At 44.4% G+C, this 22062-nt stretch overlaps 2 protein-coding genes across 2 annotated transcripts; one reads left to right on the top strand and one right to left on the bottom strand.

Moving 5' to 3' along the window:
• Nucleotides 1-353: 353 nt before the first annotated feature.
• On the bottom strand, nt 354-6848 carry dbi (diazepam binding inhibitor (GABA receptor modulator, acyl-CoA binding protein)). Its single transcript, XM_030343848.1, has 4 exons — nt 6601-6848; nt 2536-2653; nt 1541-1603; nt 354-730 (listed from the first exon to the last, which is right to left on the bottom strand). Exons 1-4 carry the CDS (start codon nt 6613-6615, stop codon nt 645-647), a joined length of 282 nt encoding a protein of 93 aa, XP_030199708.1. The 5' UTR covers nt 6616-6848; the 3' UTR covers nt 354-644.
• A 2179-nt stretch (nt 6849-9027) lies between these two features.
• c20h2orf76 (chromosome 20 C2orf76 homolog) lies at nt 9028-21365 on the top strand. Its single transcript, XM_030343362.1, has 5 exons — nt 9028-9324; nt 9772-9822; nt 18141-18178; nt 20324-20405; nt 20892-21365. The coding sequence occupies exons 1-5, from the start codon at nt 9195-9197 to the stop codon at nt 20966-20968; spliced, it is 378 nt and encodes a 125-aa protein (XP_030199222.1). The 5' UTR covers nt 9028-9194; the 3' UTR covers nt 20969-21365.
• Nucleotides 21366-22062: the final 697 nt, after the last annotated feature.

The raw sequence follows: 22062 nt of genomic DNA on the forward strand, positions 1-22062 counted from the left end.
CTTGATGAGAAAGTGTTTCCTACTAACAACCTGAAGAAATGGAACAGTTTGGAATAAATAAGAGGCCTACAATGTTCTTTATATCAACTAAAGAAATTTTAAACTAGATTGAAACCACTTTACTTTTATAACACAACTTTTTTTTTAACCAGGTGGATGCTTAACCTTTACCGAGTGTTATGTGACGGCTGTGGCCACCTCCAAACCGTTGAAGAAACTGAAATCGTGTAGACTATATGCAAATCCCCAGAGCAGAAAGAAACACAAACATTTGTCAATTCCCTACACAAACACAGTCCTGGTATGTTTTGCAGTTCCCGTTTAGAATAAAAGTACACAAACACAAAAACAAGTGAAACTTTTGTTAAGAAGTCTGCCTTTATATTATTACAGGTGGTCCTTCATCAAGAAGCAAAAGTCATTTCGATACGATATGCAGTTACTTGATGTCAGAACTGATTCAGTCTTGTAGCCTAATCTGTTATTCTCTCTACCTCCTCAAAATCTCTACAAGACTTCTGTTGGTCCTTTTGGCACTCAGATGCAATGCAGTAGTCGACTGGCAGAGGGCCCTCCTCCTTCAGGGTTTAAGGCATTTTGAGGAGTGTAGATCACCTAGCTAGATTAGTCCAGTCGATCTGTGCTCATGCTTCACTTTTGATTCCATACTTGGTCTTCAGTTCCTCCACCTTAGCGATGTATTCAGTCATTGCGTCATCCTGGCTCTTTCCTGTTAAAAACAACCAGGATTAATTAACTACTCAGCCGTTTGACAAGACATAGTCCAAAGGTAAAACTGTAAAATTCGTATTTCTGTTGAATATACTTCCTGAAACAGGAAATGGAGCGTTAATGTTGCACAAATTTCAATTATATTTTTATTCTGCCTTAATTTATGTGTTGCGTCATGGCCCTGGGCTTTTTTCATTTGTTTTCGGGGGATTTTTTTTATTATTATTATTTTGAATCTGTTGCAATGTTTACCTTCAATTTGTATTCCTTAAAAAAAATAAAATAATATATATATATATATATATATATATATATATACATACATACATACACACACACACACACACACGTAAATATATTATTTAAAATAAATACATAAAGAAATTGATTTCAGATCAGAGTTTCAAGATTGGTCTTAATAAAATATACTTTTGAAAAACAAGAAATGTGTTATTTGTTGTAGAAATATATATAACTAGCCTAAGTCTTTTCAGTCCTTACATTTTCTGTACGTAGAAAGTTGACCCAAGACATTTTTTATTGATTAAAATGCCATCAGACAAACCCTGCCAGGACCATTTCATTGGGAATCAGATCATATCCAATCTTTTTCAATCTAGTTCGGTTGACTCCCATTCAACTGTTTCCGCTTCGATGGTCTGGAGTGAGCATGAGGAGGGCGGGACTTATCCAATCCATATTCTGATTAGAAACTTATTCGAAGGAAGCAGCTACCATATCTGAACAAGGTTAAACTCACACACCAAACAAATACACAAACACGCTGACAAATGGACCAAACGTTTACCTTTCTCTGCATCCCACGCGTTCCACTTGGCTTTTCCAGTGAAGTCAAACATGCCGGGGAAAGCTGGAGAGACAAAATGTGTATGGATACATTTACCAGATAAAATAATTGTGTTCTGTCCAGGCAGCGAACAGACAACCCCGTTTTGGGGTAACCAGCAACACAAGGTTTGTTCCTGGAGATTATTCCATTGTGCTGCTTGGACTGAAATCTGCACCCAGAGATACAGCATTGACCGGATATAGAAATTTTCATGGGAACCACCTGGCAATTTATTTTTTCTTCATTTATTTTCTTCGTAGCGAGGTGTCAAAAGCAGACATGATGCACCAAAACATTTCCAATAGGAAACCATGAAATGCATACACAAAGACCGCTGTATTCATTCAAGCCTTATGCTGATGGTAATCTGAATCTAGATTAGATCGAGATCAACTGAACACTCCAAATGTAAAAGAATGCCAAGTTGAATTATGAAACAATGTTTTTGTACTATCCATCTATCTATCTAAATAATCACATGAATGGAAATAATAAAAAATATATTTGAGAACAAAATATGTTACTGTTATACTAGGCTTTTAATACCATTGGACTAAACTATTGCTGCATATCCTTGGTTTATGCACTATTGCACTATTGTTTTATATTCATATTTATTATATTCATATTTATATTCCCGCACTACTCAGACACAGTCATATTTATATGTATATTCCCGCACTACAAATTCCACACAGTCACTTTACTGGTTTGCATTTATATGTAGCATGTTGTTGTTGTTGTTGTTGATGATGTTATTATTGTCGCTCTATGTTGCACCTTATGTTCTTGGGAAACGCTATTTCATTTCACTGTTTAATGTGTATATGGCTGAAATGACAATAAATTATCTTGAATCTTGAATATTCAAAAAAACAAATAGTTGGTTACGGACCACTACAAACAAACATTGTACTGTTTGCGTGCGTGCATGCGTGAGTGCATGTTTATACCCGTGCTGTTGTCCCCCATGGAGGCCTGCTTGAAGAGGGCGTAGATCTTCAGCATCTCTGCATCTTCTGGTTTGCTCTTCAGCTGCTTCACCTCGGCGGCAGCGGCATCAAACTGAGCCTGAAGCAACAGAGAGGAAAACAGACCAACTTTATTAATGTACTAATATTTACAGATCCTCCAGAGCAGCGTACAGTGAACTCAGATGTCATCATGGAGCAGGTAGGGGTTCAGCATCTTAGGGAAACCTACAGATAAGGCTGCAGACATCGGGTTAGGAGGTGTGTGTGTGTGTGTGTGTGTGTGTGTGTGTGTGTGTGTGTGTGTGTGTGTGTGTGTGTGTGTGTGTGTGTGTGTGTGTGTGTGTGTGTGTGTGTGTGTGTGTGTGTGTGTGTGTGTGCGTGTGTTACATTTGGTTATAGTAAGACCCATTTGGTCTTGGACTACAAGCTAGTTAATTCCATCGCGACAAGGCCAACTGAGGTGGCCGGAATGTCCCTATGTGTTTCTAATACTTGGTGCAGAAAAGCTGCAATAGAGAGCCTCTGACGGATTTCACAACCGCACAAAGAGGCTAGTGATTAGCTCAGAGTCTTTGGCAAACCAGAAGCCCCTCAGCTTGTGGTTGGTCGGTACCACCACGTGCCAACTAGGGCAGAGAGGAAGTGAAAAGACAAAGGAGCAGAATTCAAATTAAACGGTGGCAATCAAGAAGAGGAAGAACTATCTTTGCCTACATTGTATAACTTTCCTTCTTTATTGAAATCTCGTCATTAATAGGTCACTCAGAAGGCAAACTAAGGGAAGCTTTCTGAATAACAGCACACCAAACATGAATCTATGGATCTATGAACTTATAATGTAGTAGGGCATTCCAGTCACTACAGGAAAGGCAATCTACATGAAGTGTTAGGCTCCAAAACGATCGGCCCTGGGCAAAGCCCGCTGATAACAGAAGACCAGATCAGATTGCAGAGAAGTGCTTACCTGGCAATATTAGTTATCGGGGGATCCGCCCCAAGTCTGCTGCCAACTGCCACAAGACTACATCAATATGGATCTGCTTTGTGTCAAAGTGTCAAACATACTTATGTTTCTCCATCGACTGTACCATGACTGAATAATACGTAAGATGTCTTTGATAAACATTTGTTTTCATTTTTACACTTAACTGAGCTAAAGGACGTTGCAAATCTCAAACATCAAACATAGATATAGTTGCAGCACACATGTTGTGCAGTGAACCATCCATGCACACAGGTTAAACCAGCCTTCACTAAACCCCCTCGAAGATCAGGCTATATTTGAAGGAGGAGTCTTCCATACTTGTAGGCAATAAGAAGAAGCTTGGTAAATATAGTAACATTTTATAGGTATGCCATTTAGGCAGGTTTACTGGACGTAAACATCTCAAAATCATCATCAAACTTGTCTAAAGACAAACAGTGGAAACATGTATTTCAGATGTCTGAAATGTCCCAACCCTAGGGTCATGCATCCCCCCTCTACCACCGCACCACAACGACATGCATGAGCAATGCTTCTTCCCTATGGGCCTACCTATTAACTGTGTGGCTTTAGGTACCTTTAGGTTATCTTGCCCTATATTTCTTTAAGTACATCAGGTTTGGTGATGATTGCCCCGCCTAAAGAACAGCCACCTAAAGGTGGGTACAGTTGGCCATCCTGGGCCATGTGGTTACAAGTTATTGACTCCTTAGGAACATCTGTTCATCGTGAGGAAAAGAAAAATTGTCTACAAAGTTTCATCCCAACAGTCCCTAATTAGTCCCGCTCCAAATTTAACACTTTCTAGGTACTATAGAGCTCGTAAATATGCCCCTTCTGGTAGACCCCTCATGGGACCTCTGGTCGAGGAAAATTAGAATGGGAAAGAAATGTATTATTTTCTGATACCAGTCATTAAATGCCTCGGAATACACATACGTTTTGTGTGGGTCCAAATAATAATTTTTCACGTAGAGTTTGATAATTTATTGTGCAATTGTTCAGTTAAAGGCTGTAGAGAAAACACAATGATAAAGACAACACGTCTCGTATGTGACGTCACGCTCCCTGTGACTGGCGTGGACAAGCGACCGACAATCTCCGCATCGGCATTTAACTGAAAATCTAGACATGCCCCGACTTATAATGGTTTTCACCTCTTTCGATGCTGTTATCCTCCCCTTGGAAAAAAGCGGTGAAGTGGAGCAGAGAGGTCACTATGTCTGTATTAGAGTGGTGGTGACGTGAGTGGTGGTGACGTATAGGGGGTCACGCAAGAAGTTTGAATCCAAATTCATATTTAATATGTCTCATATTCGAATTATTGGTTGGCTTTTATTTTGAAACTCCACATCAGAATTTTCTGAAACTTCTTGGGTGACCCTATGGGGTCGTGAACTATAACCATGAAGTAAAATGAGCCTGAAATAACAGGGCATTATCTTTTAAATTGAATCCAAAATCATATGTAATATATCTCATATTGGACATTTTGGTTGGCTTTTATTTTGAAACTCCACATCAGAATGTTCTGAAACTTCTTGCGTGACCCCATGGGGTCGTGAACTATAACCATGAAGTGAAATTAGCCTGGAATAACAGGGCATTTCCTTTTAAATTGAATCCAAAATCATATGTAATATGTCTCATATTGGACATTTTGGTTGGCTTTTATTTTGAAACTCCACATCAGAATGTTCTGAAACTTCTTGCGTGACCCCATGGGGTCGTGAACTATAACCATGAAGTGAAATGAGCCTGGAATAACAGGGCATTTTCTTTTAAATTGAATCCAAAATCATATTTAATATGTCTCATATTGGAATTCTTGGTTGGCTTTTATTTTGAAACTCCACATCAGAATGTTCTGAAACCTCTTGGGTGACCCTATGGGGTCGTGAACTATAACCATGAAGTGAAATGAGCCTGAAATAACAGGGCATTTTCTTTTAAATTGAATCCAAAATCATATGTAATATGTCTCATATTGGACATTTTGGTTGGCTTTTATTTTGAAACTCCACATCAGAATGTTCTGAAACTCCTTGGGTGACCCTGTGGGGTCTTGAACTATCGCCCTGCAGTGAAATGAGCCTGGAATAACAGGGCATTTTCTTTTTAAATCGTATCCAAAATCATATGTAATATTTCTCATATTGGAATGTTTGGTGGGCTTTTATTTTGAAAGTAAATACCACAACGGCCGTACACTTCCTTCGATAGTATTTGCTTTCATTGCCTGTCTTTTTGTATGTACCCGACGAATGCTTTTATTTGAAACAAGTTCTGAGACGCTATTACCGTAATGGCTAGTATATACAGGTACGGCAAAAAACTGAGTCGGCTGGCTTGACCGCCGATCTTGATGAGTCGGCTGGCTTGACCGCAGTTCATCGTGAGGGGATACATGTGTGTGCAAAGTTTCCTCGAATGGAGGTTTAGTGGGTCAGGAGATAAGCATGTTCAAAGTTAGCAGTTCAGACGATTATAACGTCACCATTGGGCCGATCAGTGTAACTATTCTATTGCAGTCGGGAGTTACCCTTAAAGGATTCGTTGCATACAAATCGACGGAGAGGTTTTGGCTGGGTATGTGTTTTTTGGAGGAATAATAATAAATGCACTGACATTACAATAGTGGGCCCGCACACTGTGCAGTTGGCCCGTAATAACACTAAGGAATACAACAGGAGGACCCTTACACCAGGGTACAAAGTCCTCCACACCAAACAATGCCTGCTGTCAGAAGGAAACCCCGCACTGAAGTGTGCCAGCCTCTTGAAATTATTAAGTCAACTCATTCCGGGATGACACCAGGCTGATCCAAAGTTTAACGTTACTAATCAACCCCTACGAGTGGAGAGACAGGGACACCAGGAAAACCTGATCGCTCCGGACCGTGACTGCCTGAGGTGGCGGAGAGGACGCGGCGGACAGGCCGTCACGGCCTGGTTCGGAACGACCCCGTGATCAACGCCGGACTACATAATGTTAGCAGTGTGCTGGAAATAAATACTAACAGTTTCTATTAATATTCGTAATATTAAAATGATACACACCTTGAGATCAGCCATTGCGGAACCGTTTGGAATGAGGAAGATCACTTTCTACTACAAAGGCAGACCACTGTTGTGAAATAACGCACTACTTTCTGCAACCTTTATGAGCTCGGTTTGAAGAACCTGGGAATGGGAACCCGGGAATTGGCTGACAAGGATGTTTCCTTGAAGGCTCACGCGGCCCATTGGCGGATAAGTGAGAGCAGAAACCAATCAAATCCCTTGGTTTGGAAACTGGGATGGGGCAAGGGGTACTGGGGCAAGGGGTACTGGGCCAACCGCCATGGGAATATCTCTTATATATTCTTTGTATGTTATATTATTAAAAAAATGAATAACGTTTTTATCCATCTATCTTTATTCAGACATATAAGTCCATACCTATGGAGGACCACAAGTGTCACGGAAATAGTTATAAAGAAATAAAAAAATCATTATTTGATATTTTAATGGGCAATAAAAAGAGGAATAATAAAAATGATTTACAAATGAAATATGAATCCATCAATAAGTAGCTCAAATTAAAATGGGATTTACAAAAACAACTTAAAACAGTCAATAAGTACAATATTTAAAAATTCATTAATGAATTCATAAATAAATGATGCAATTTAAAAATATATTTGAAAATGCAGTTTAAAAAGATAAATAAATAACTTGATTCACAAATGGGATTAAGAATACAGATTTTAATCAGACATTTAAAAGGGCGATTTCCTTGACATTTGCATTTCCATTTCCCCGCTGCTTTTCCTTTTCCTTTTAGCTATTCGATTTGCTTAGTCATTTAGCTTCTCCTTTTAGCCTCTCCATTTAGCCTTTCCGTGACACTTTGGGCCTTGCACTGGTAAAACAATGCAAACTAGAACTGCAAGCAGTTATCCAGGCGTCCAAGCGATGTGCATTTCGCCGGCACAACGCGAAGCATGTATTCAAAACGCTACCGTGAACCTGTGGATATAAAGGTTTTGACTGTGAGAGGTTCGGTGAGGGAGTTTCGGCCCCAAACCTCATGCCCCAAACGCGTTTCAGAACATATTTCCTCGTTTATGGCGCCCCCTTCTGACGAAAATGTTCCTTGGTATAGCGCCACCTAGTGACCGGCGTGTCTGGATTTTGTCGTCTGCGTAGACCTCACGGAGCTGAATCTAGTCATGCAATTGCCGTGTCCGCACCATTTACGGTTTGGGCTGTGGGGAAGGAAGTATAAAAAAAATAATAATTATAGACGCGAATGGGCGTGGCCTATGCCAAAAGATGCAGCAGACTCCAGTGAATCTGTGTGTGTATAACGTTTTGGACTGTGGGAGGTTCGGTGTGGGAGTTATAGCCCCAAACGCGTATTCCTTGGTATAGCGCCACCTAGGGACCGGCGTGTCTGGATTTTGTTATCTGAGTAGCGGTGTCGGACCTGGATCTAGTCATGCAATTGGCGTGGGTGCACCATTTACGGTTTGGGCTGTGGTCCCACTTTCAAGGCGGGAAGTATAAAAAAAAACACTACAAAAACAATAGGGATCCAACTTGTTGGCTTGGACCCCTAATAATCCTTACAAAAACAATAGGGATCAACCTGTTGGCTTGGACCCCAAATTAGCCATGGGATGTAACAAGCTCTCTGATTGGCTAGAGAGCCGCACCTGCCTAAACACTGTTTAAATGCGGCTGGCATAACTTATCTTCTTGGTGGTGCACTCATACTAGGCCATCTGGCTATTGCCGTGGCTGTTTTCACACCTAACCGTGCTCAAATCTGCCAGTGTGAGTGTGGCAAGTCTGGCCAGGCCAGGCCAATTTGGCCACTTGGGAGAGGTGTGCTGCTACGGTACGGGCCGCTACGGTAAAGATGCTAATGAGCCGACACGCGCACACGCACGGCTACGCAACCTGAGCTGGATGACGTTTGTCCATGCGACGACCATGGACATAATAAAGGCGACGATCCTTCTTTCCCATTCAACGGTAAACATGTATCCAAATAAGCAACAGACTCAGCAAAGTGCAAACTGTGTTCTCTGTGTTGTTGTCCATTGTTGTTAAAACTCTGACCGGCGGCAGACTTTATTATGGTCCACGCAGCGGATCAGAGAGCTTGTTACATCCCATGGCTAATTTCCATTGTTTTTTTTGCAAGGCCCAATATGAAATAAATATCTAAACTAAACTCAAATAAATACAATTAATCATAATAATGGAATTTAGATCATTTTATGTTTGATAAGAATAGATTTTTTGAAATACATTTGGCTAAAATATCCAACGAGTAGCCTAGTTTATATTTAGTTTAAGGCATGTCTACACTACAGAGACGTGTGTCTCGGTGCTCGGTGCTCTACACGTCAGGTCTGACTCGGAGGGCGACCCGTGTTGCCAGGTTGCCAGATGTGGAGGGAAATCTAGCCCAATCTGGCAACACTGTGGGCGACTGCTCTGGTCTGTTAAAACACCGGAAGCTGAACGAAAACATGCAGGGACGTCACACCGACACCGTCAAACATTTAGCGAATGTGATATGAAAAAGCCTGGTCTGAACATTATACAGTTAGGCAGGCAATTTATCATAAGGAAAAAGTCTACATTTGAGTTCAAACATTATGGCCGGTGAAGCGGTGGTGACCGTGCGGTTGGTGAGGTCCTTTGAGCACAGGAACTTCAAACCTGTGGTGTTCCGTGGAGTCGATCTAGAGCAGAACGTAGAGGACTTCATCAACTATGTCCGAACAGGTGAGTGTGTGGTCCATTGTATATACGTGACTACGATGTCCATTGTTCTTCTTGTGTAGATCCATCTTGGCCGGGTTTATACTTTAGTAGACGCTTGATGTCTTGCAAAAAAACAATGTCCAGATGAGATTCAAGAGAATGTGTCTTAATTTATTTATGAGTCCGATTCAATCCTCATTCAAACACGTATTCAAAGTAAAGATTATTGTTAAATGAAAACATAAGACGGGTCAAGATATGCAAGACAAGCAAGGTCTAAAGACTGCTTTTCCAGCCCAAACCACCCCTAAGGCCTCAAATCCTTTACTTTTAAGGACAACTTACCCTTAAGTGGCAAGAATGAAAACAATGGAATTGGCTCCTGCACAGAGTGAATATACGCTCAAATATAAGTCTGAAGTATAGAATATCAAATCCATAAATGTCACTAACTGTGTCTTCCCCCAGATGTGGCCACCAGAGCAGGTCTCCCACCTCCCTTTAAGAAGTTTGGGTATGGTGAGTTTATCTTGAATCACATGCAGTCACTCATGTTACTGCAAGCAAATTCAATATTAGAATGAATAGTAATATGTGCAATGTGTCATGTAACTATCTGGTTCTATTTCATCCTTACTGACAGGAGGCGGTGCATTGAGCACTGGATTTATCCTTCTCGCACATGCGCAGTTCGAGTACCTATACCAACAAGGTCACATGTGACTCTCGTTACACCGGATGGGCTATATAGCCCGGTGTCGACAGAGGATCTGTTCCTTTCATCTTCTCGCAAAGACGCATGTAGTAGTACCAGTTGCGGATAGCGTATTTCGCTTTTTTGTAAGGGTCGCGCTCCAGACTGTGTGCAGCCTCGCGACCAAGGGTCGGAGCAACGGGTGAACTCTACCTCCAGGAGCTGTTTGTCTGTCCAGCGCGGAAAGGGCTTCCTTTGAGTAGGAGCTTCCAAGTTTTGTTTAGTAACACTTTTGTTAAAAAAATATATATATTTCGTTCAGTCACTCACCGGTGAAGGCAGCGCTCTCGCGTCCTCTCCCGGCAACACTGCTGTGATTATTTTCACTACTGGCTACACTGTACAGCGCTAACCTACCTTGTGGGTGAGGCAGCGTGTCCGCTCCCTTCCAGCGTTTGTAGCTGCTACTTGATAGCTTCCCTGATAGAAACAGCTTGGCTGTGTTCTGGGTTACCAGCGCCACATTTGTTTGGTAACACTTTTGTGAAAAAAAAGTTTTTTCGGTCAGTCACTTACCGGTGAAGGCAGCGTTCTCGAGTCCTCTGCCTGTAACACTGTTGCGTATTTCTTTCGGTCACTTACCGGTGAAGGCAGCGTTCTCGCGTCCTCTCCCTGTAACACTGTTGGGGATTTATTTCGGTCACTTACCGGTGAAGGCAGCGCTCTCGCGCCCTCTCCCTCGAACACTGTTGGGGATTTCTTTTCAGTCACTTACCGGCGAAGGAAGCGCCCTCGCGCCCTCTCCCTGTAACATTTGTGTATTTCTTTTCAGTCACTTACCGGTGAAGAGCACTCTAGCGTCCTCTCCCGGTAACACTGCTGTATATTTGAGTGTGTAATTATTTTAAGTCACTTGCTGGCGAAGACTGCGCTCTCGCGTCCTCTCCCAGTAACACTGTGTTTTTTTTCGAGTTAGTAGCTTACTGGTGAAAGCAGTGCTCCCTCTCCCAGTGTTCTGCTGATGGCTCAGGTGTGTGGTGCCTGTGTGGCCCTCCTTGAGCCTGACGATGGCCATGATCGCTGCCCCTCTTGCCTCGGCTTCGAGCATTTGAGGGAGGGCCTTACCGAGAGGGCCTGTATGAACTGCGGCTGCATGCCCTTGGCACTCAGGCTGGCTAGGCTCGCAGTGGTGGAACATCCGACAGCCGTCGACCTTCCATCAATGGCGCCACTTCCTTCGGCTCAGCCCGGCCGTTCTTGGCGTCGGGGTAGAGCAGTGCCCCCCCCCAGGAAAAGCGCTAGGGACGAGCTAGCATCCAAGGTGGTACCGGGGGAGCTGTTTGGGTCAGCTGCCCTGGAGACACTGGAGCGAGCTGCCCAAGCTAGGCAAACCAACCTGCAGCTGTCGGGACTTCACAGGAGTGTGTCCGCTCCTGGCAGGCCTAGAGCCCCCCCGGCTGCCCTCCGGGGCCGCTCCCAGCCACGCTCTTACCCAGCGCGAGATGAGGGCCTCCGTAGCTCTCGGCGGCCCGCTGATAACTTTCGCGCCCCCGCACTCCCATCGCCCGGGCAGCCTCGGGCCGCGGAGCCTCACCAGTACCCCTCCAGAGCCGACAGAGGCCGGGGGGCCAGGCGCTAGGACCACGGGGCCGGTCGTCGAGGGCCGGTCGTCGTTTTTCCCAGCAGCAGCTCAGTTACTGGGCTGCCTGTACTATAGGCCCCTGGGTGGTTTCCACCTTAACCCGGGGGTAAGAATTACAGTTCCAACGCCGGCCCCAGGCCTTCGGCCAGGTCAAGATGACAGTCGTCCGCGACCCGACGAAGGCCGCAGCTCTGGCCCAGGAGCTATCCGCCCTCCTGGCCAAGGGTGCGATCGTGCCAGTGGACCCTCAGTTTCAACCTGGGGGGTTCTACTCGGCGTACTTTCTGGTACCTAAGACAGACGGTGGATTCCGGCCCATTCTAGACCTAAGGGGCCTGAACACGTTTTTAAAAGTTTTACCATTCTACATGCTCACCTCGGCGGACACCCTGAGGGTTGTTGTCAGGGTGGAGTGGTTTACGATCATAGACCTGATGGACGCCTATTTTCATGTGCCGGTTGCGCCACACCATAGGCGGTTCCTGAGGTTTGCCTATCGGGGCCGGCATTTCCATTTCAGGGTACTTCCCTTCGGGCTTTCCCTCTCCCCGAGGGTTTTCACCAGGGTTGTGGCGGCGGCCCTCACACCCCTGCAGACGCAGGGCATGAAGGTCTTGCCGTATCTGGACGACTGGCTGGTCTGTGCGCCCTCCAGGTCCCAGGTGGCCCAGGACACGGCCCGCCTGCTGTCGCACGTCGCTGGGCTTGACGGTGAACCGATCGAAGAGTTGCCTGGACCCTTCCCAACGGGTTACCTATCTGGGGTTGTTCCTGGACTCGGTCGCCATGAAGGCCTACCTTTTACTTCGACAAGTGAACGACATCCTCCGCCTCCTTCCCCTCTTCAGAGCCGGCAGGAGGCTGCTTTTTATTCTGTTTCTTCAGCTTTTGGGCAAGCTGGCCCTGCGTCCACTCCAAATGTGGCTGAACAGCCTGCACAGCCTCCTCTGCCTGCAGCCAAGTGGCACAGGTAGAGGAGGGTCAAGGTCACCCTGCAGTGTTTCGTCTCTCTGGCTCCATCGAGAGAGAGAGAGCGTATCTGGAGGCAGGCGTGCCCATGGGCGCAATTCCGGGACGCCGGGAGTTGGTGACAACCGACGCCTCTCGGGATGGGGCGCAGTGTGGCAGGGCAGGACTGCGCAGGGACGGTGGTCTGGCCGGGATGTTGCACAACACATCAATGTGCTGGAACTCCGGGCTGTGCAGCTGGCACTGGCCAGCTTTCTGCCCCATTTGACAGGCCGGCATGTCCTGGTCCGGTCGGACAACATGGCCACGGTTTCCCAGGTGAACCACCAGGGGGGGACCAGGTCGGCACGGCTTCTCCGGGTATCCCAGAGCCTGTTGACTTGGGCTTCTCCCCGTCTGGCCAGCCTGCGGGCAGTCTATTTGCCGCGGGCCCAGAATCGGCCGGTCGCACTCTACCTTGAGGGTCTATGTCGCTGCTATCTCCTCCTTGCACGATAGGGTTGACAGCGCCACGGTAGGATGCCACAGGTTAGTGTCCCTCTTTCTTAGAGAGCCTTTCAGGCTGCGTCCCCCTACAGCCATGAGGTCTCCAGCATGGGACCTGCCGCTGGTGCTGGAAGCCTTGTCATCGCCTCCCTTCGAGGCTTTGGGTCAAGGGGGGTTGAAGTGGCTGTCCATGAAGGCTGCCTTTTTACTCGCCATAACCTCTGCCAAGCGGGTAGGGGAGTTGCATGCCCTATCAGTGAGTGATACATGCCTGAGGTGGAACTCTGATGGCTCGGGTGTCACTCTATGACCGAATGTTGCGTTCCTGCCAAAGGTGCTTCCTCGCAATCACCTTAACCAGCCCATCCAGTTAGCACACCTCAACCCCCCATCTAGGGTGGGTGGGTCTGAGCTGCTGTGCCCGGTGTGGGCCCTTAGGGCTTATATTTCTGCTACCGCCGGTATTCGCCAGTCGGAGCAGCTTTTTGTTTGCCATGGTGGCCCTAACAGGGGTCGTGCTTTAACTAAGCAGAGGCTGTCCCACTGGATTGTGGAGACCATACCGCACGCCTACGGGGCCAGTGGCCGCCCCCCACCATCCAGGGTGAGGTTTCACTCAACCAGGAGCGTCTCAACATCATGGGCTGCCCTGAGAGAGGTGCCCCTGGGGACCATCTGTGCCGCGGCGTCATGGGCGTTGCCTAGCACATTCTACAGGTTCTACCGGGTCAACGTTGCCACTCCCCATCCAATGGGCGTGGTTCTGAGGCCAAGCTCTGCTGTCTCTGGTCAGTAGGGTGAGCGCTTTGATTCTTCGTGACGTTGTTGGTATTGGCCATCCAGTGCTTAATGCACCGCCTCTGGCGGTCAGTAAGGACGAAATAGAACGTAGAGTTACGTATGTTACTCCGGTTCTATGAATCCTGGATGACCGCCAGAGTTACAGGTCACTCAGAGGTCTCGTGGTTCGTGAGAAGATTCTGGGAACAGATCCTCTGTCGACACCGGGCTACATAGCCCATCCGGTGTCACGAGGGTCACATGTGACCTTGTTGGTATAGGTACTCGAACTGCGCATGCGCAAGACGGATAAATCCAGTGCTTAATGCACCGCCTCTGGCAGTCATCCAGGATTCATAGAACCGGAGTTACATACGTAACTCTGCGATATATCTGTAGTCAATGCTGATCAATGGTGATATCAATAAATCACATCTTATAACTGATATATTCTACAAATGGAGAACATCTGTGTTCTGCCATCTATCACCCGTGTTCTGCCATCTATTAATCCGTGGTGTAAAATACACACACTGTACCCCTGAAATCTTCAATGAAGACATTATAATACAACATCAAAATATACTCCCCATATTCTTGCAGTGTACATTGGGTGGGTAGTTGTATAAAATAATGTGATTCTGTAGTGGGAGCATTATTTGATAGAGGCAATTGGTCTACAGATCAAAAACGCTACCAAACACATAAGGTAGCATTTCTTGATAGGGTAGCTTGATTCAATAGACAAGGGAGCATTCATTGGCAGAACAGTCTATGGAATCATACCTACTAGGGCTGGGCGATAGCACTCTGAGATTCTGCTAGAATGAAGAGTGCTCAACAAATAAAATTAATTATTATTATTATTATTATATATCGATATTTACAATATATCGATATTTTTCCAAACGCGATATGAAACGAGACCATATCGTCAATATCGATATAATTTAATTTGCGTTGAAATTACAGTACATTTGTTCCAAATAACACCAGTTTCGAACCGCGCCTGCCGCCTGCTATTTCGTAACTCTGCTTATGTCTCTCTTGCTCTGCCTCCGGCTCACACACACAGTCTCTGCCTGCCCCCCCCCCCCCCCCCCCCCTCTCCATTGACTCATGTCACTTTATGAAATCGCGAAACATGAGCCGTGTTCACTATTCATTGGGTATTTTAAGTGCACTATATTGTGCATGAAATTAACCTCTGAGAATTCGAACACCACTACAAAATGAGGAGCACCCTATATAGTGCACTATATCCGTGATAGGGAACGATTTTGAACACAGCTATGGAGTCCGCCTGCACAAGCAGCTCCGAGGAGCTTGTTTGCAAGCGAAAGACCAATGGCTCCATAGTAGAGCCCGACCGATATATCGGCAGGCCGATATTATCGGCCGATATTAGGCATTTTTCAAACTATTCGGTATCAGCATTTATAATGGCCGATAAATGAATATTAAAAAAATAATAATAATAATAATAATTGGTCCACCAGAGGGCGCTCTAACGCCCAAACCCGCTGATTCAGCCAGAGTTAGGCAGAGTGAATGACGGAGATCATCTGTGTTGTTCATGTGTGCAAGTGTGTTCATGGTAAGTTGGCAACTGTCACGAGACATACATTGCTTGAATAACAATTAAAAGAACATCCCCATCAATTCTCTAAAGTCGATAAGCATGACTTAATTCATGACTACCATGTCCATTTTTGCTGTTGTTACGTGTTAGCTGAGAGTGAAAAGGATTTAAAGGATAACTACAAATAACCAATGTTAGGGAAATGTGTTTGTTTTGTTGCGCGTTTCTGGATTTTTTTTTTTATATATATATATATATATATATATATATCGGCCGATATATTGGCATATCGGATTTTTAAATCACAAAATACTCGTATCGGTATCGGCCTTAACAATTCTATATCGGTCGGGCTCTACTCCATAGTATGGAAATGGTTTGGATATAAGGTGTCTGACGAATTACAAAATCACGTAATTTGTAGAGAGTGCTTAAAAACTGTCGCAACCAACGGGTTGCAATTCTGTGCATAATATTCCGGAGGTGCACACAGCTTTTGGCCGTGATATTATATATTATAATGTTCTCAAATACGAGGCGGAGGCAGTGTCTAGTCCACGATTTATTCAACCATCAAACTGTATTCAATTCTGAACGGTAGGAATAGTAATTGTAAATCGAAACGGTAGGTAGGTATAGTAATAACGGTAACTTCAAGGTTTCTCACTCCGAGAGACCCAAACATAAAACATTAAAGGTCCCATGACATGAAAATCTCACTTTATGAGGTTTTCTAACATAAATATGAGTTCCCCTAGCCTGCCTATGGTCCCCCAGTGGCTAAAACTTGCGTTTGGTGTAAAACGAGCACTAGCTGCTCTGCTCGCCTTTGAAAAAACGGAGGCTCAAGCGCGCTGATTTGGAATGTCTTTAGGTCTGTCACAGAAAATCTAAGCTCCTCCCCTTACTCTGCCTGGCCCACCCAGAGACGTTGGCCCGCCAATGAGACACGACCGTGCGAGCGCCATATGTGTGTGTGAATACACACACTGTAACGCAAGTGTTTCTTGTCGGTTCTTTGACGTCTCTTGTATTTCCACGAGACTGTAGCGAGGGTTATCTGAGCCATAGTTGAGAAGGAATTGGGGGGAAAGGAACTTTGGCTTTGACTCGCTGAAGTACATGAACTGCGACATGCCTCCCGTGTGTTCTAGAATATTTACAGAACACGGCTAAAGGCTATGTGCGCCTCGCCATTGCGATACATCCACTGTAAACAGAGCGCATGGTACCGTGGCTGCAAGCTGCTCAGGGCCACACCCCCACCCTCCTCCTTGACCCGACTCGCTCCTCCTCATTTACATCATAGCTACAGACAGCAAAACAGTGCATTTGGGGGAAACTCAATGTGCGACTGGCTCGGAGTGGCTGTAACTGCACCACAGCAGAATTTCGGGAACGTCTTTGAATACTGTGTTAGTTGCCCACTAATACCTATATTAAAGAATACATAAAATAGCATTTCATGGGACATGACATGCAACGCCCCCCCACGCAGTCGTTACGGTTCGTAATATTTCGGAGGCGCACAAAGCTTTTGGCCGTGATGTTATATATTATAATGTTCTCAAATACGAGGCGGAGGCAGTGTCTAGTCCACGGTTTATTCAACCATCAAACTGTATTCAATTTCGAACGGTAGAAATAGTAATATCAAATCTCCCCTCGACAAATATCGATATTTATCTTATATCAATATTCTACTTGAAGATATCGAGATATGACTTTTGGTCCATATCGCCCAGCCCTAATACCTACCTGCCACTACAGAATCTTTCACATTATTTTACACCACTACTCACTTCATGTACACTGTAAGAATATGGGGAGCAAATTTTGATATTGTATTATAACGTTTTTATTGGCGATTTCAGGGGTACACTATGTGTAATTTACACCAATATTACACCACAGATCAATATTGTCGGCATGCGCTGAACACTAGGTAGCACCGCCACGATTTGATGGGGACTAGGGAGCATAGTTTAGCAAAACACCAACCAGCCCGTACCTTCACCAATTCCCAAGCCAACTGAGCTAGGGGACTCTGTACTGTCACAGTTCCACAGCCAGTGGACAGGACACCGTTATTATTGAGTGTTGGTCCTTCTCGTGGACAGTTCATTATTATTGAGTGTTGGTTCTTCTGGTGGACAGGACACTTTGTGTTGGTCTTGGAAAAGTCGTTCTTCACGGTTGAATAGTTAGAGACATCTAACCGTCTATATAACTGAGATTATTCTGGTAAAACAATACTGTAACAGAGTGAAATAACTGAGTGAGCCTGAGGTCAGTCTCTAGAGTTAACATTGCACTTGGAATATGAATGAATGCATGTTTGATTCTGTCAAAGTTTGCCGGCTTGGTGAGGGCGTTCTACAAGTCATAGCAGATGGGACAACGTATTCCAAATCCTGCTACTTTATGCAGGGAACCATAATTAGTGTTATGAGTGACACCTGTGTTTGTCCTATGATGACACCTCTGTGAAATTGGTCTATTAAGTATCATGTTCAATTATTGGCCATTCAATTTCAGCTGCACAAAAGCTACTTCAAAAATAAATGTTTTTGAAAATGCTATATCAAAAACATCATAAATAAATATAATGAATGTGGAAACATTTCTTGTATCTTATGTTTTGGACCTAACACACCTTTGTTCCTTTCTTGCTGCATTTCTAGACACACTGAAGATCATTCACCAAGCGCATGGAGCCAAGGTATAGGACTCTGCAGGAGAGGGTGTTCTAGGGGCAAGGGAGAGGGTGTACCAGGGACCAGGGATAGGGTGTACCAGGGACCAGGGATAGGGTGTACCAGGGACCAGGGAGAGGGTGTACCAGGGACCAGGGAGAGGGTAAACCAGGGACCAGGGAGAGGGTGTACCAGGTGCCACAGTAGAGGGGCTAGGTAGAGGGTGTACCAGGGGCCACAGTAGGGGTGGGAATCGCTTGGCACCTAATGATTCGATTCCGATTATGAGGTCAACGATTCGATTCTAAAAAGATTTTATGTACAATGTACATAAAAAATGGTTGCATGTATATATATTTATTTTATTTAATTTTTTTAAATCACGCATGGAAATGTACTACATTTCCATGCGTGATTTTCAAAAATATATATATACATCTGAGTTTGCTAATCACTTCCTACTTTTCTGATGATCATTAAAGACATCAACAGATGTATTAACTTATCTAATATTTTATTAGAGAAAAAGCTTTTGTCACAAATATGACTATCTATGAACAATGCCATAATCAATGCAGGTTGCATTACAACTAGGGCCCGACCGATATTGATTTTTGAGTGCCGATGCCGATTATTTGCAGAGAAAAATTATGATTACGATTTAATCAGCCGATTAAAAAAAAACAAAAAAAAAAAAACATAGTTTTTGATACCTTAAATATACTTTAAACACTTTTGACGAATATGTGAATTGAATGCAGAACCTTTGAGTGTTTTAGAATACATTTACAGTCAAAAATGAGTGAAATGTAAAATGTAAAATAAATAACTAACTCCCAATGTGCTGCGCTCGTGAGCAGTGACTAACACGTGCGTGCTGAGCAGTATGGTCTCACCGTTAGAGTATACAGTATAACAAATTAACATGGCCTGGGACCTAAAGAAAAACAGGCCCAACATGCTCAAACAACGCGTCTTGTGTACATTGGTGAGGTGAGCGCAGCTGCCTGAGCGAGGGTGCTTTCATGTTGTACGGTAAAATTCAATCTCCTCTTCTTTACTCCAGCTAAAGTTGTTAGTTAGCAAGGCGAGTAGGAGCGCAATCTGCAGGATACTAACCGCAATAACATTTATAAAAAATAAAAAAAATCGGTTGTAATCGACGTCTTTTTGGCCGATGCCGATTATTTTCAAAAAGGCTATAATCGGCCGATTAAATCGGCAGGCCGATAAATCGGTCGGGCCCTAATTACAACACAATATGGATGCATGAAAAAAATAGGTTTCAGTTTTCTTTTCTTTTTAATCTTTATTTTCTATGTCATTAAAGAAAAAGCTGCTCTTGAATTAGCAGGAGTTCTTGTGTCTGGCTGTGAGTTTGCACGCATGCTATGCGTAGGCTGAATCGCAATCGTGTCAAGACAAATCAGATTGGCCAATACACACTGAAGATTAATTAAATAATTTTAAAATTACTAAAATTATCCCTCTCTGGGCGAACAAATTAATTTTTTTTATTTTTTTTATCAGATTATTAATTTATCTGCTTCGAGACGGAATCGTTCTAGAGAGAATCGCGATGCATCGAAGAATCGATTATTTTCTCCACCCCTAGGCCACAGTAGAGGGGCCAGGGAGAGGGTGTACCAGGGGCCATTGTAGAGGGGCCAGGTAGAGGGTGTACCAGGGGCCATTGTAGAGGGGCCAGGGAGAGGGTGTACCAGGGGCCACGGTAGAGGGGCCAGGGAGAGGGTGTACCAGGGGCCACGGTAGAGGGGCCAGGGAGAGGGTGTACCAGGGGCCACGGTAGAGGGGCCAGGGAGAGGGTGTACCAGGGGCCAGGGCGAGGGTGTACCAGGGGCCACGGTAGAGGGGCCAGGGAGAGGGTGTACCAGGGGCCATAGTAGAGGGGCTAAAGGGGGTGTTGCCCTGGAGGGATTCGGGAACAGAGACCCATACTGTGGGGTAAATACCAACCAAATGCCAGTGAAAGAACAAATTAAATAATTTATAATTAGTCAGCACTTTTTTTTTGTAGCAAAATTATCTCATTTTTAAGCAAAATAAATCTGCTATACAAGAATAGAATAATTCCTACGTGAAAAATGAGACTCCACAATTTGAAAGAAACAAACCAATGCAAAAGGAATAAAGGAATATTGTACTTCCAGACCAACGAGTTGGTGATGAGCTTGGAGGACGACGATACACTCATCCTTCGTCCAGGACTGACTCTGGCAGCTGCTGGAGTAGGTGAGGACATACTGGCCAATACCTCAACCTTATCTTTATTTATCACCACCTCATGTATAACAATTCACTAATTTATTACTAATAGTGCAGCCCGTTCAAAACCCTCCTTTTGGGAACCAGCCGACGGCTTAGCCTTTCACTGCTGCTCGCAGCATTCAACGATACAGCACTTTCCTGGGTGCAATACCTCTTCGGTATGGGCCAGTTGTTGCCGTTTCCTCGAGAACCACTCATCCAAACAAGTTCCCGCTGCACTTCAATCACCCGCCGAGTGTGAAGTCGGTCGAAGCGAGATAACATCAGGATGTGTAGACACCTGTTATTATAGTCAGTGATATAACGGTAGTGCAGCCAGCATCCATTGATAGTAAATGTTTCATGTCACATTATTTTCATTCATATATAGATATCATACCATACGATATTTTTCCGTTGTACCTATGGAGTTGATTTCAGTTGTAAGTTTATACCGTTGTGTTGTTACAGCTAATGAAACGGAGATGGCTTTCTTCAGTGGAAAAGACTATGGCCTTTTTAAGGCCAATCCTGAGACTGTGTGGTGACGACAGCACATGCCAAACAGGGAAACGCACAGCGTGCTGCACTGAAAAATGTGTGAAACGTACCAACGAGCTCAATGGAACACGCTACACGGACTGATGCTGCAGCTTTCGAGATAAACCTTCAAATAGAGACCAGAAAGGTTTCATTTTGGGCACCATTTAGTGTTTTGAAGATGTGTGGACGGTTTATTTGTTTAAAATAAAGGTTCACCTGTGTTGAATATTAAGTTTGATCGATGCTTTCGTAGTCAGGAAATGCAGCAGAAGGCTCCTAAATATCACAGCTTTTCAATAAGTAGTATACTATGATTGCTGCATTACTTTTTTGATTACAATTTCATATTCTTCTGTTATGCGTTGACATTATCTAAAGATGAATAAAGCTGATGGGCCAGATTGGAGTCTTATTTCAGTGAGTGAGTAGGTTTCTGCCCCAACCAAAATTGGGATGATTATAGCAATCCTGAAATAAGTAGTCAGGGTACAAATGTGTTGCTTCAGTGATATATATTTGCTATTTCACAGGATAAACAGTGCAGTCACTCCATTAGTATAAACATGTGTATAAGGATAAACATTACAGTATGAATGGTAAATAGACAATTGTAATTGTATGTCTCAAACATTCCTGTTGCTTGTCCAATGGCGCTGAAGGCAACCTGAAACTAATTGTAAAGCCTTTTGCATGTGTAAACAAAAGATATTGTGACGAATCAGGATAAAATGCGATAGTTCATGAAATGATTGACAGCGGGGAGCAGTGGATGAGACCCCAACAGGGCAGGGATGGCTGTCTATGCCATTATTTTGGCATATATTGTTGAAAAATAGCATCATGTAAGTATTATACAGGTAAAGGCAGCAAGTGTGTGGTGTAGTGTTAAACATTCGCCTGTGTATCCATCAGGTCTAGTCCATGAGGACCTGATAGAGAACGGGGTGAACCCAGCGTGGTCCTGATGGTGGTGTAGCATCTCATCAAGGAGACCTCTTAGACCATGCAGTAAAATATGCCTCACCACTGGTGGTTCCATTAGTCCCCCTCATCACTCACCATAGCAGGAGGCTGGCATGTGACAGTGGTGATAAACCAC

Source organism: Gadus morhua, chromosome 20 (genome assembly GCF_902167405.1).
Source record: "Gadus morhua chromosome 20, gadMor3.0, whole genome shotgun sequence".
Taxonomy (NCBI): domain Eukaryota; kingdom Metazoa; phylum Chordata; class Actinopteri; order Gadiformes; family Gadidae; genus Gadus; species Gadus morhua.

Excerpts from the sequence above, each read along its gene's own strand:
- dbi (XM_030343848.1), bottom strand. Across the intron at positions 1,604-2,535 it reads CATGGGGGACAACAGCACGG|CTTTCCCCGGCATGTTTGAC; the intron begins GTATAAACATGC and ends TTGTCTCTCCAG. Across the intron at positions 731-1,540 it reads CGCGTGGGATGCAGAGAAAG|GAAAGAGCCAGGATGACGCA; the intron begins GTAAACGTTTGG and ends TGTTTTTAACAG.
- c20h2orf76 (XM_030343362.1), top strand. The coding sequence starts at position 9,195 with ATGGCCGGTGAAGCGGTGGTGACCGTGCGGTTGGTGAGGTCCTTTGAG. Across the intron at positions 9,823-18,140 it reads CTTTAAGAAGTTTGGGTATG|ACACACTGAAGATCATTCAC; the intron begins GTGAGTTTATCT and ends CTGCATTTCTAG. Across the intron at positions 18,179-20,323 it reads ACCAAGCGCATGGAGCCAAG|ACCAACGAGTTGGTGATGAG; the intron begins GTATAGGACTCT and ends TTGTACTTCCAG.